At 53.0% G+C, this 12,556-nt stretch overlaps 5 protein-coding genes across 5 annotated transcripts; 4 read left to right on the top strand and 1 right to left on the bottom strand.

Annotated features, from left to right (window-relative positions):
• Positions 1–256: 256 nt before the first annotated feature.
• PG997_004072 (peptidyl-prolyl cis-trans isomerase cyp15) lies at positions 257–2,265 on the bottom strand (the record flags this gene model as incomplete). Its single annotated transcript, XM_066808387.1, has 4 exons — positions 257–394; positions 457–708; positions 755–2,118; positions 2,187–2,265. The coding sequence occupies 4 exons, from the start codon at positions 2,263–2,265 to the stop codon at positions 257–259; spliced, it is 1,833 nt and encodes a 610-aa protein (XP_066672005.1).
• Positions 2,266–2,803: 538 nt separating this feature from the next.
• On the top strand, positions 2,804–3,915 carry PG997_004071 (uncharacterized protein; the record flags this gene model as incomplete). The annotated part of the gene is made up of 3 exons (XM_066808386.1): positions 2,804–2,858; positions 3,092–3,671; positions 3,729–3,915. 3 exons carry the CDS (start codon positions 2,804–2,806, stop codon positions 3,913–3,915), a joined length of 822 nt encoding a protein of 273 aa, XP_066672004.1.
• A 960-nt stretch (positions 3,916–4,875) lies between these two features.
• PG997_004070 (phospho-2-dehydro-3-deoxyheptonate aldolase) lies at positions 4,876–6,195 on the top strand (the record flags this gene model as incomplete). Its single annotated transcript, XM_066808385.1, has 3 exons — positions 4,876–4,881; positions 4,955–5,012; positions 5,075–6,195. 3 exons carry the CDS (start codon positions 4,876–4,878, stop codon positions 6,193–6,195), a joined length of 1,185 nt encoding a protein of 394 aa, XP_066672003.1.
• A 1,591-nt stretch (positions 6,196–7,786) lies between these two features.
• Positions 7,787–9,086, top strand: PG997_004069 (cytochrome c1- heme protein precursor; the record flags this gene model as incomplete). Its single annotated transcript, XM_066808384.1, has 4 exons — positions 7,787–7,861; positions 8,012–8,163; positions 8,290–8,352; positions 8,411–9,086. 4 exons carry the CDS (start codon positions 7,787–7,789, stop codon positions 9,084–9,086), a joined length of 966 nt encoding a protein of 321 aa, XP_066672002.1.
• Positions 9,087–10,289: 1,203 nt separating this feature from the next.
• PG997_004068 (uncharacterized protein) lies at positions 10,290–11,834 on the top strand (the record flags this gene model as incomplete). The annotated part of the gene is made up of 1 exon (XM_066808383.1): positions 10,290–11,834. One exon carries the CDS (start codon positions 10,290–10,292, stop codon positions 11,832–11,834), a length of 1,545 nt encoding a protein of 514 aa, XP_066672001.1.
• Positions 11,835–12,556: the final 722 nt, after the last annotated feature.

Here is a 12,556-nt window from a genome sequence, read left to right as displayed (position 1 = left end):
ACCCCAACCACCGGGCTGCGCTGGCTGACATGGACACTTTGGCGACTGTCGATCGGCAGCGCCTACCCCGACCACCACCAGCTACTTACTACATACAGTACATGCTACTAGGAAGTCGTGTCGTACAGAGAGCGAGCGCCCAGCAAAAGACCTGCCCATTGCATTGGCCCTTATTCAATCGGCGCCACCATGAGGTCATCCTGAAACTCTATTCATTACTCTCTCGTTACTCCCTGCCCCCGCCGTCGCATGGATTTCACACTATATCAATATTCAATATCTTGATGTCCTCTTCAGGCTTCTCCTTGTACGTCCGCACGTTTTCTATCTTGTGAACCACATCCAGTCCTTGAATCGCCCTACCAAAGATAGTGTGCTTGTTATCGAGCCACGGCTGCACGTTAAAAGTTAGCGACTGGATAGTTCGACACGGCCGCCGATCCCCCATTTACTTACTGTCTTTTCCGTGGTAATGAAGAACTGACTACCGTTGGTGTTGGGCCCTGCGTTGGCCATGCTAACTGTATAGGGCTTGTCGTGCTTGAGCGTGCTGAACTCGTCCTCGAACTCTTTGCCCCAGATGCTCTCGCCTCCCGTACCATCCCCTAGCGGATCGCCGCCCTGGATCATGAATTTGCGTATCACTCGGTGAAAGACGGTGTTATTGTAGTACCCGCGCTTCGCATGCGTAACAAAGTTCTCCACAGCCTTGGGTGCCGCGTCGGGAAATAACCGAATGTGAATATCACCATACGTCGTATGCAAAATAGCTGCAGTACCCGTCTCGGCCTGCTTCGTCTGCACCGCCTTCTTTGCACCCCAGCATCGTCGGCTTCTCGTTTTGGACATCTCGTGCCGATTTGGAGATTTCCTCCTGGTTCGTAAACATATAAAACCGAACCTTGCCCACCGCCGTGGCGACCAGTATGGGGTCACGCGTTTCCGACTCTTGGAGAAGCGGATTGTTGGATGCGGCCATCGCTACTGTCGTGACACCCTTCTTTTGTGGCTGCCCCTGGTAGATGGCCAAGTTCACCGGGCGCACGTTTTCTTCTTTTCCGTAGACTTTGACAACCTGGTTCGTGAAGGTATTGATGACCTTGACACCCAAGATCGAACCGTATAGGATGAAATGGCCGGACTCATCAAATATCACATTCGCCTTGTTCCTTAATGATGGCGATTCAATCTCTCGCTCGGCGGCGAGCCTCCTCCCGAATTCAACGTCGTCGAGCTTCTGCGTGGCGGTCCCAGCTTGTTGCATCTCCTCAATGACTTGCATAGACTCATCGTATGTCCGGTACAGTTTCGCGCTCGCAAATTCGAAGATGCGGACCTTGCGGTCAGGCATAGAGAATGTGACGAATTGCTGGCCCGTTGGTGAAATAGTGAGAGACGTCGGGGTGGATTTCGCCTTTTTGAAGTCAAATAGGTTGGTTGAGCTTTTATACTGGAACACATTCTCCGGCTTCTCGTAATTCGAATTCGGGCTCCAATACTCCAGCATCCCATTGTCGTCGGCGGAGACCACGCAATCGTATACGTCGTTGAAAGCCATCATGGCCACGACACTTCGGTGGAGACCCTTGATCGTGTGTATCGGTGTCTGGTTCTCTCCCCGGCCATCGTAAATGTTGATCAGAGGCGCTGTGTCGTCGGCTATCGCTAGCAGAGGGATAGAAGCTCCGCGCTTGTGAACCCAGCATATGCAGCGAGGAGTATAGTCGACGGTTAACATGGCCAGCAGATCAAATGTTATGACATCGAAAATCTTGACCGTCTTATCTTGCCCTGTTGTCGCAAAACTTCGGCCATCTTGGCTGACCGAAACGGACTTGATCTCCCCTTGGTGTGCCTTGAACTCCTTGACAAACTCAATGTCATCGACCACCTTCTTCCAGAATTTGACAACGCCATCGACGGAGCTCGTGACCAGGAAGTCTGTCAGGGGCGTAACGGTCACAAAGGACAGGTGCTCCTTGTGCATGAGCGACTTGGAGTATCGATTCGACTTGGGCAGAGCAGATATGTACAGTTTCTCGTAGGGTAGGACTCTTCGCTTCTTCTTGGGTGCGGCCGAAGGCAGCTGCGGTCCCATGTCATCGTCCGAGGAGCTGTCTGTCACCAATCAGTTGTTGCTGAACACACTCAAGCTAGGCTGATCTGTATGCACGCATACTACTTACCATCGGCGGCTTGGCCTGCAAAGTCAGAGTGGCTGCGCTTGTTGGACTTGGAGTCCTCGTCGTCTCTGACCTCCGCCATTGCAACGGTTTGATTAGGAATTAGAAAACACTGCTTTCTCGTACGAAAGCAGACAGAGGAGAAAGGGCGCAGCGTCCTGGGTTTTGAAAGAGGGGGTTCGCGCGACGATGCGCCGTGTAGATAAAGTAGGTAGGATATGGTTGATGGATGTTTTTGGAGGAAGCTCTACCTAACTGAAGCTCAAGCTTAGGTACCTTAATAATTGGATAACACCTACTTAGCGTCGCATAAGTAAGTACTTATTCCTTGTCGCGGGGGGACTATCCACCAAATCAAAAAACGCCGACCACCGATGGGTCTGGAACGAACCTACACCCTCGGCCGGGTACCTGAATGGTGTAAAGATGCATCTAACCTCCATGTAACCTAGATGTACATAGGTAATGGTTGTGTCAGTCACCACCTGCACGAAGCTTGCCGAGTTCTAGAAATGATGCCAATTGAATTTACACTACAAGCCATGGCAGCCTCCGGATCCAGGTCCGTCCCGGCGGGCTGTCCTTTTCCGGACTTCTAGGATCAGATTATGTCAGCCAACATGAAAGCTCGTACTCGTTCAAGCAGGGTCGCAGCCAGGTTGGTGGCCAAGTACGGTAGTAGCAGGTTGGTAGCTCTTGCCAGGCTCTCTTGCTGGACGCGTTCACGGCATGTTGGCAAAAGCCGAGGGACCCATCTGATATCGTCAATGACGTCTCAATCATTCTGTAGTAATATCGTCCACGCATGATTGATTTCATCAGGCACGTTTTGAGAATCGCTCAACCCTCCGGAGCAGCGTACACAATCCTTCCTCCCTGACAATCTGTCCATCACTTCATTTGTGTAGACGAAACCATATATACCCGCACTCTTCCACTGGATTACAATCTGGCACCATGGCCCGACATCAGCTACAGCGGCTGGAAGCCCCCCTCGAGGCAGTTCTCGCTGCTCTTGCACGCTGCAGGCATCGCCTCGTTCACGGCTTCGTTCCGTTACCTGAATAATTGGGATACGCCTATGTCAAGCGCTTATGGTGGTCACTACCAATTCCTCACCATCATAGGCCTGGCTCTGGCGCAAATCACCTTCGTGGTCGGGCTCTTGGCGGACATCACACTGTCGCCTAGTCTCTTTGCCGCCAAGAATGCGTTGTCGGTCTTCTCGGCGCCCCTGGAAATTCTCATTACTGTCTTGTACTGGGGGCTCTGCGCGATTGACAAGTCCCTCGTCTTTCCTCCCGACTTTCAGCTTGATTTCATCCCGGATTTCGGCTTCCATGCCGCGCCGGGCCTGATGCTCGCGCTGGACCTTCTTCTACTGAGCCCGCCATGGACGGTCAACGCCTACTCCGCAGTCACTCTCAGCGCAACGTTGGGCTTCGCGTATTGGTTTTGGGTGGAATACTGTTTCACCCAGAATGGCTGGTAAGGAGTCGATATGTCAACCTTTGGAGAACCCATTGCACTAATACTCGCGAGCAGGTACCCGTATCCCATCTTCGCCATCTTGAGCGTGTGGCAAAGAGGGTTGCTGTTTACCTTCTCGTCCCTCTTGATGTCCGGCAGCACCATGGCTTTGAAGTGGCTGTACGGCAAGCTTAATGGCGTGGAACGGTTCCAGAAGGAAGCGGTCAAGAATCCTGCAGGCGTCCGCACAAAGGGCGAATGAAACACCTGCTCAGCGTGGACTCGAGGGATGTGATGATTGGATGCATTATCACGTAAGGGACTTTCCGAGTACTTAATGCTTGCAGATGCAGGTGATCAAACACTGATAATAAGCCGGGCCGCAAGCCGTGCGAGGCAGAGGGCAGGGAGAGCAGAGCGACACTACCTAAGAGTTTGGTATCAAGAGGAGGTTCGAAATGACAGAATCGAGGCACGTGGGAAAAACGAACATGGAAGATGAATTAGAATAGGTAATGACTATGCGTAACTGATAAGAGGGCCGGCCAGGTTGGTGTGACTCCTTAACCTTACCATGGATGGCTGGATGCTGAGAGAGTGGAGAAGAGAGAAAGAGAGGGTGTTTTTCTCTGCTCGAGCTCATCACGAACATTGAAGTATGAAAGGCGCATTCCGGGATACGGCGTGCATGTACAGTAGGAATCGTATGACTTGACAAACAGGGCATGGAAGGGTGGTGACCAAGTATAACTTTATTGTGTATCCCAAGGAACCTGACTGCATACATCAGAGGTATGTCCCCATCAATAAATACAAGTGTAGGCAAGTATTGAAGCAAGTCGCATCGGGTACCAACGTCACACTCTATGTATACAGGACGAGGTGTCATCGGATGGTGCTCTACACCCAAGTACAAATTTCACGGCGATAATTAATGGCTGCAAAGCGACTGGCTGTTCCCTTCTGCCCCGCCTTTTGGTTCCGTCACCTCAATTCATAGCTTTGAGCTGCATGCGATACAGCTCCGATCCGCGCTCAACCAACGGCCGCCTGCCTTTTTTTTTCTTTCGCTGTCTTTCTTTCTGTCAGACCTCCGTCAAGCAATTTGTGTCATATTCTCCCCTTGTTTCTGGTATTGGTCTTCTATTTCTCTGATTCAAGCTTGGAAATCACGACAACTGGCCTTCAATTGCCCTTTTCAAGCCCTCCATCCTAGCCCATCATGTCGGTAGGTTGCCCCTCCATTACATCACTGCGGCCACTTACACGAACTGGCTCTTCTGGCTGACTCACCTTCGTAGAGCTTCTTCATCGAGAACAAGAATGTGGGCAACAAGGCCGACAGTGAGGATTGGCGAAGTAAGAGACCGCATGGACAATTGCTCTGCGGCTTCAATTGACTCTCTCTCTCCCCATTCTAGTTCGCGGCTACAACCCCTTGACGCCACCAGACCTGCTGCAACATGAAATCCCCCAGACGCCCAACGGAAAGAAGACAGTACTCGAGGGCCGTGAACAGGTGGCCGCAGTGGTCAATGGCACCGATGAGAAGCAGCGCCTGCTGGTCATCATCGGGCCCTGCTCGATCCACGACCCGAAGGCCGCCCTCGAGTACTGCGATATGCTGCTGAAGGAGAAGGAGAAGTACAAGGACGAGTTGGTCATTGTCATGCGATCCTATCTGGAGAAGCCTCGCACCACTGTAGGCTGGAAGGGCTTGATCAATGACCCGGATATCGACAATAGCTTCAAGATGAACAAGGGCCTGCGCATATCGCGACAGCTCTTCGTTGACTTGACTGACAAGGGCATGCCGATCGCCAGCGAAATGCTCGACACCATCTCGCCTCAGTTCTTGGCCGACTGTCTTGCGGCGGGTGCCGTTGGTGCCCGGACAACCGAGAGCCAATTGCACCGAGAATTGGCCAGCGGTTTGTCCTTCCCAGTGGGCTTCAAGAACGGTACCGACGGTACACTGGGCGTCGCCATTGACGCCATTGGTGCCGTCAAGCATCCCCATCACTTCTTGTCCGTCACTAAGCCTGGTGTCGTTGCCATTGTTGGTACTGTGGGCAATGATGACTGTTTCGTCATCCTGCGCGGTGGAAGCAAGGGTACCAACTACGATGCCAAGAGCATCGCAGAGGCCAAGGCAGCTTTGGCCAAATCTGGTACACGCCAGAGGTTGATGGTGGACTGCAGCCACGGCAATTCCCAGAAGAACCACAAGAACCAGCCCAAGGTAGCTGCGGAGCTGGCTGAGCAGATCTCGAAAGGAGAGACCGCCATCATGGGCGTCATGATTGAAAGCAACATCAACGAAGGTGAGTTTTCCTGCCCCGTTTCCAGCTATTTGTCCATGCTGACGGACGTTTCCCAACCAGGCAGCCAGAAGGTGCCAGAGGAGGGTCCCCAAGGTTTGAAGCATGGAATCAGTATTACGGACGCTTGCATTGGCTGGCAAGAAACCGAGTCGGTGCTCGAGAATCTTGCCAATGCCGTTAAGGAGAGAAGAAAGATCTCAAGCTCGAATGGCCAATGATCTACGTGAAGTCTCTGTAAATAAATACACTCAAAAATGCTTGGAGCGTAGGTAAACCTGAAGAAAAAGAGAAAGAGCAATGAAAGTAACCGAATTAACTCATGTGGCAATTATCTTTATGGAAACAAATTACTTTACACGGTTGAAGTTGCCCCTGGAAACCCTGACTGTCCCCCAGGCATAGAGGTCGGGCCCGGGTCCGCTCAACAGGAGTCTCACCCCATGTAGTATGTCACATTTGGGCATGCCACGCCACGCAGTGTATATGATATGCTCTAAACTAAGCTCCTCCTCGAGAGAGAGAAATGTTGGACCCGCAAATTGACTCCGAGTGGTGGTTATCTGGTTGTTGGTATTAGATCGCGTGGTTTTCGATTCGATGACCGGTTGACAGACCAACATCTGCACTCATTCGTTTTCAGCTACACCTACACAAGATGCGAACTCACAGGCATCCAGAGCTGCAAAGGCCACTAGGCCCTGCTTCAATGTTTGATTCTCACCTTACGCCAGCTTGCTTCTCGTCTAATGGCCTTCTCGCAAGATACCCATACCGACTGTTCCTCGCACACAACGCGCATGTACTCTGATAACGTATTCTGCCAACCCGAACTGGAAGAGGCAGGATTTCGTCCCAACAAACGCACTGGAAGGGCGAAGCATGCCAGCGGGTTGTTTTCCTGATCATCCCAGCATGTTATTCGTCTTGGCTTGAGGTAGAGGTGCTCCTGGAGCGGGCCTGACTGCGAGATCGTCTCTCGCCAGTACCGGCAGACTCGCTGAGCCGAAACCAGGATGGTACGCATGTCCACTCCGAGCAAGATGGCCTCCAGCAGTTCGGCGGTCGTGAAAGCTATTCCCGAGGCGGACCGCATGGCATATTGAGGTTTTTATATATCATCAAAGGCTGATGATCGTGGTTACTGAAATGACGACTCGTGAGGGCAGAGTCAAGAGGATTTCAAACTTGGGCTTCCATGACATAGCATTGAAGTGTACTGACCACCGCGAATATATATTTACACCAACTTGCGGCCAGATGTCACCCTTTTATACTTGGGTACACTCGTAGCAGGATGCTTATAGCTTACCTGCCTGGCGTGCGCGTCAATCCAAGTCAGGAAAGATACGCGTGGGCCACACTGATGCGAGAAAGGAGAAAAAAATAACATGGAAGCCTGCCTAGACGCATTTACAAGACCAATGCTCGGTGCAGAATGTAGTAGCCTGAAGTACATAGCCTGAAGCGACATCTCTCTATCGCAGCTTCCCACCTGTAGCTGGACAATAAAAAGGACTTGATTAGTTATCCGATTTTCGGTTGACCGGGTCCCAACCCAGAGGATCGGAATATCACGTGAGCGCTCGGATCAGGCGCAGTGCGGACGACCCGCTTTTACCTTGGTGCACTGGCGAATCAGAAAGCAGGCTTTCCTGATTGCTGTTCGGCTTCTTCTCTCGAGCTTTCCAAATTCTCTCACCACCCTAAACGACGAAATATCCCGACCCTCCAGACACCGAGTCTGACGACCCATTGACATTGTCAACCAGCTTGCCGCCCTTCATCCGCCTGAAGAGCAGCTCGCCCACCATGTTGGCAAGATCCTGCCTGCGCTCGACGCGCATTCTCAACTCCGCCAGAAATGGCGCGACCAGCTTCGCCAAGGTACGACCAATTCGGATCCCAATTCAGCTCCATCACTTCCCTTGGGCCCGTCCCGGCCTCAATGGTGGCTCCCATGGGTCTCTTACCACCCTCGATGGCCATCTGGAGATAGCTTCAATTGGAAGTGGTCGTAGCTGACTATCGTTCTAGCGAAATGCCTCGACGTCAAGCTCCGGTGCCGAGTCCCCTGCGCGGTTGAACATGGCCGCCGCCGCCTCGACTGCGGTTGCCATTGGATCCGTCGCTTGGTACTACCATCTCTACGGACCTACTGCTCAGGCAATGACCCCTGCCGAGGAAGGGTATGTGCCGTCGATAAACGCAAATCGCTGAACCAAGCCGAGTCAACTCGGTGCGGTGCCAGCGGCGTCCTCAAGTTAAATTACGCCAATTGGTTGGATGGCGTTTGCTAACACATCTCTGTACAGTCTGCATCCCACATCGTACCCCTGGGTTCACGAGCAATGGTTCAAGACCTTTGACCACCAAGCGTGAGAGTTCCAATCAACCCGCTGTTCTTTGCCGGTCTCCACTAACGCCTTATCACAGCCTTCGCCGTGGTTTCCAGGTCTACCAGGAAGTCTGCGCCGCCTGCCACTCCCTCAGCCGTGTTCCCTACCGATCACTCGTCGGTACCGTCTTGACTGTCGATGAGGCCAAGGAGCTGGCCGAGCAGAACGAGTACGACACCGAGCCCAACGATGAGGGTGAGATTGAGAAGCGACCTGGAAAGCTTTCGGATTACATCCCTGCCCCTTACAAGAACGACGAGGCTGCCCGAGCTGCCAACAACGGTGCTCTGCCCCCGGATCTGAGCTTGATCGTCAAGGGCCGACACGGTGGCTGCAACTACATCTTCAGCTTGTTGACTGGCTACCCTGAGGAGCCCCCGGCTGGTGCCCAGGTCCAGGCCGGTTTGAACTTCAACCCCTACTTCCCCGGAACTGGTATTGCCATGGCTCGTGTTCTGTACGACGGTCTGGTCGAGTACGAGGACGAAACCCCGGCTTCGACCTCGCAGATGGCCAAGGACGTTACCGAGTTCCTGAACTGGGCTGCCGAGCCCGAGATGGACGACCGCAAGAAGATGGGTATGAAGGTTTTGGCCGTCACTGCAGTCTTGACTGCTCTCAGCATCTGGGTCAAGCGATACAAGTGGGCGCCGATCAAGTCAAGGAAGACGGTGTACGATCCCCCCAAGGCCAGCAAGACCACCCGCCTCTAGAAACCTAAAACCTGTTGTATGTAATAGTACGCTCCTCCGTAGCTCCTTTGTTTTTGTCTCGGGAAGAGAATCGAGGTTGCAAAACAGCGTTGTTGGGGCTCCAAAGACGGTGATATTAGAGTGTAAATCAAGTTCCTCATTTCTGATTTGAAGACGTCTCGTTGCTTGCTGGCTTGAAAACTGCTATTTTCCCCTTCTCGGATTCACTCTACAGTGGGAGAGCTGAGCAGAGGACCATGGGCTACATCTGACGGCAGAGTAAACTGTTTCTCTGGCGATACCTATATAAATATACATACTTTGCATTACGTATCCATCCATCTGGATAGGAGTGGTTTGCGCCTGCAAGATGCATCTGATAGCAGGTTTTACATACGCATATAAAACTTTAGAGGAGACTACAAGCACAAAAATGAGTAACCTTAACGTCTTGGGGCTATTTTGTAATCATGTGCGAACTTCGCTCATTGAGAGGCCCTGTTCCCCTCGCACCCAGTGAGAATAATTAGGAGGAAGTGTTGCCTGCCTTAACTTTTCTTTCTCTTACGACAAATGATGCACCTCCAGACTAGGAGTGGCGGCGAAAGGCCACCATCTCAATTGATGGTACAGATAATCAAGTTCACGCTCTCGGGCAATTGTTAACTAGATCGATTGTGTGTCGTCTTTGGGAGTCCTAGAATTCGACCGAACACTTGATTATGTCCAGATCGGTGATATTCTGGTTGGTAGACTTCGAATCCTGACTGAATCACCCCCACTAGTTTGGCATCGACAAAAATAGGCCGCCTGATCGTTCCTCCATCACAACACGAATAGACATCATCGACAACGCGCGTTGGCTATCAAGCGCGTCATATCGCATTCACGGAACGATGGGATCCCGCCGGCGAAAATCGAAGAGGCAGCGGTTGGAGGCCGAGAACACCAGCAAACAACAGGTACAGGTTGCTAATGCCGTGGATCGGCAGCAGCAAACGGACTCGTCAGAAGTTGCCAAGGATCCAGACAGCCAGCTTGCGGATGACTTCATGTTCGGGTGGAACACCAAAAATGATGTAGAGAGAGAGGCTTTTGGCCTGGCTGTTGCCCATGGCCAAATGGACCTTGACGGGCTCGCTGAATTCCGAGGCTTGAGTCTGTTACGCGGGGCCGAGGAGCTGGACATGCTGCTGGCCTGTGCAAGCTCGCTGCTCAGAAAGGATGCAGACCCAAAAAGTCCCGACGGCCAAGACATCCTCACGTATGTTGCAAGGCTTCTTGGAAATCCCTCCCCAGGAAACCGTCTCGCTCGGTCAAGCAGGTTCCAAGCCGATACAACACAAGGCGTCTACAATTCCCAGCGACAGCAAGAACAGCAAGCGGAAGCGAAGCCAGGACTCTCCGTACTTTGCCGAACACGATATTCCCGAGAGCGTTGCGAAGAAGGTCTCCAAGAGAGCTCGTAAGCAAGCGAGAAGGCAGGCTCGAGGGTCTGCTTTTGCTGAGCAGCTCGAGCCAAATGATGCCTCATGTGCAGCTCAGGACAATGCCACAGTCCTACAAGACGCCGCAAGTTGGTATCTCGGCAACAGGAATGACAAACATAAGGGCGCCGCCCAAGACGAAGGGGATGATGCCCAGAATGAGAACTGCGGCAAGCCCCATTCTGCAAACCGGACAGTGGAGGATCATGACGGTTTAGAGGACCAGCCCGATACAATTCGCGATGAGCCTATGAGCGACTACGAGATACAGAGCAGGGAATTCGATGCTGCAGTGGACAGTCAATCACCACTCGCAGAAACTTACGACGTCAATGGTGGCGAGAGTACAGAGTCTGCGTCTTTACAACCTACATTGGCTGGGCGCAAACGACCTTCGGATGTCGAGGAGCTAGCCCGACGTGTACTTCGGTCATCCACTTGTACACCCAAGAGAACAAATTCTTCCAAGTTCTTTGAATCTATCCCCAAGGCCAGCAGTCCCACGAAGGCCAAGAGTCTTCGTCCGCCGAAGGGAACGGTCTCGGCGTTGCCGTTCCCCACACTATCCGCGCCGCGATTCGGCCTTGTGCAAGAAGAGCTTGCCGGAGACCCCTTCCGCTTGCTCATCGCCGTCACCTTCCTGGTCAAAACGTCTGGCAAGGCGGCGATCCCCGTGTTCCGCAGGCTGATGGACAAGTTTCCCGGCCCGGGAGCTCTTGCCGAGGCGCGGGCAAGCGAGATATCTGCCATGATTAAGCATCTTGGGCTCTCCGTGGTCCGCACGGCGCAGATCCAGAAGTTTGCCCGCATATGGCTCGAGAAGGCTCCGGCCAAGGGTGTCCGCTACGGCGTCAAGAACTACCCTCGGGCGGGCGACGGAAGCGAGATCCGGGCCGGAGAGGAGGTTTCCGCCGAGGAGCACGATGACTCGCGTACGTCGGCGTGGGAGATCGGGCACATGACGCAGGGCCCCTATGCGATCGACAGCTGGCGCATCTTCTGCCGCGATGTCCTGCTCGGGCGGGCGCAAGACTGGAAGGGCAAGGGCCGCGAGGGAGAGTTCCAGCCCGAGTGGATGCGTGTCCTGCCGCAAGACAAGGAGCTGCGGGCGTATCTGCGGTGGATGTGGATGCTGGAGGGCTGGGCGTGGGACCCGGCCACGGGCGACAAAGAGGTGTTGTCGGAACAGCTGCGGTCTGCGGTCAACGAGGGCAGAGTCGCCTGGGATAACACGGGGAACTTGACCATCATGGAGAAGCAAGAGGGGGATGCCGAGGAATGAGAGGGCTTAATTAATAAAATGTGCCACAGACACAGACCGGGGGGACGAGCGAAGAGGACACCGGGGATGTGCTATCTATTGCACAGCTTGGTGGTTCATGTAACATAGGGAGGCGATGGCCCAGGATACCACCGTTTTGGTATCGACCTGCATTTGAGCTTGGAGTACAGATTAGACTGGATACCATGATGCGATTTACTTCGAGCAGCTTCACCATACGAATCAAGCAAGTAGACCTCGACCATCGATACGGCCGAATTGCGCTCCTCGTCGAGGATTGACCAATGAGATGGACGTGTTTCGTCGGTTTACTAAATGAAAACGGCCAATCCCCATTATTGATTGTAGCATGGCATGCATGCATTGCAGCGTAAGATGTACTTACATATAGCCGGACGGCCGGTGATACGTCAATGGGCCAAGTGGGATGGATGGACCTACAGTAAGTATTGCAGAGGTGACCGTGACCCCAAACCTGCGCCAACCTGCTCCAAATAACCCACCAAAAAGACCCGAGGCCCACGGCTCGGATGAGACCCGGCGGGCGGTTCAGACAACCTTGCCCAAGTATGAAGGAAAGTCTGAAAGAAGCAGGAGGTATATGTACGAAGCCATGCTTTCCCGTTTGTCAATGTCCAGGCTACATACCTACCTAAAGTACCTTCTCAAACGTAACAAAACCATAACCTTCAGGCTCAAGGGGGGTCGGTCCGTCATTATGC

The sequence above is a fragment of the Apiospora hydei genome (genome assembly GCF_038363865.1).
Source record: "Apiospora hydei strain CBS 114990 chromosome Unknown utg000004l_segment0_segment0, whole genome shotgun sequence".
In the NCBI taxonomy this organism is placed as follows: Eukaryota; Fungi; Ascomycota; class Sordariomycetes; order Amphisphaeriales; family Apiosporaceae; genus Apiospora; species Apiospora hydei.
This window is presented reverse-complemented; position numbering and strand designations above follow the sequence as displayed.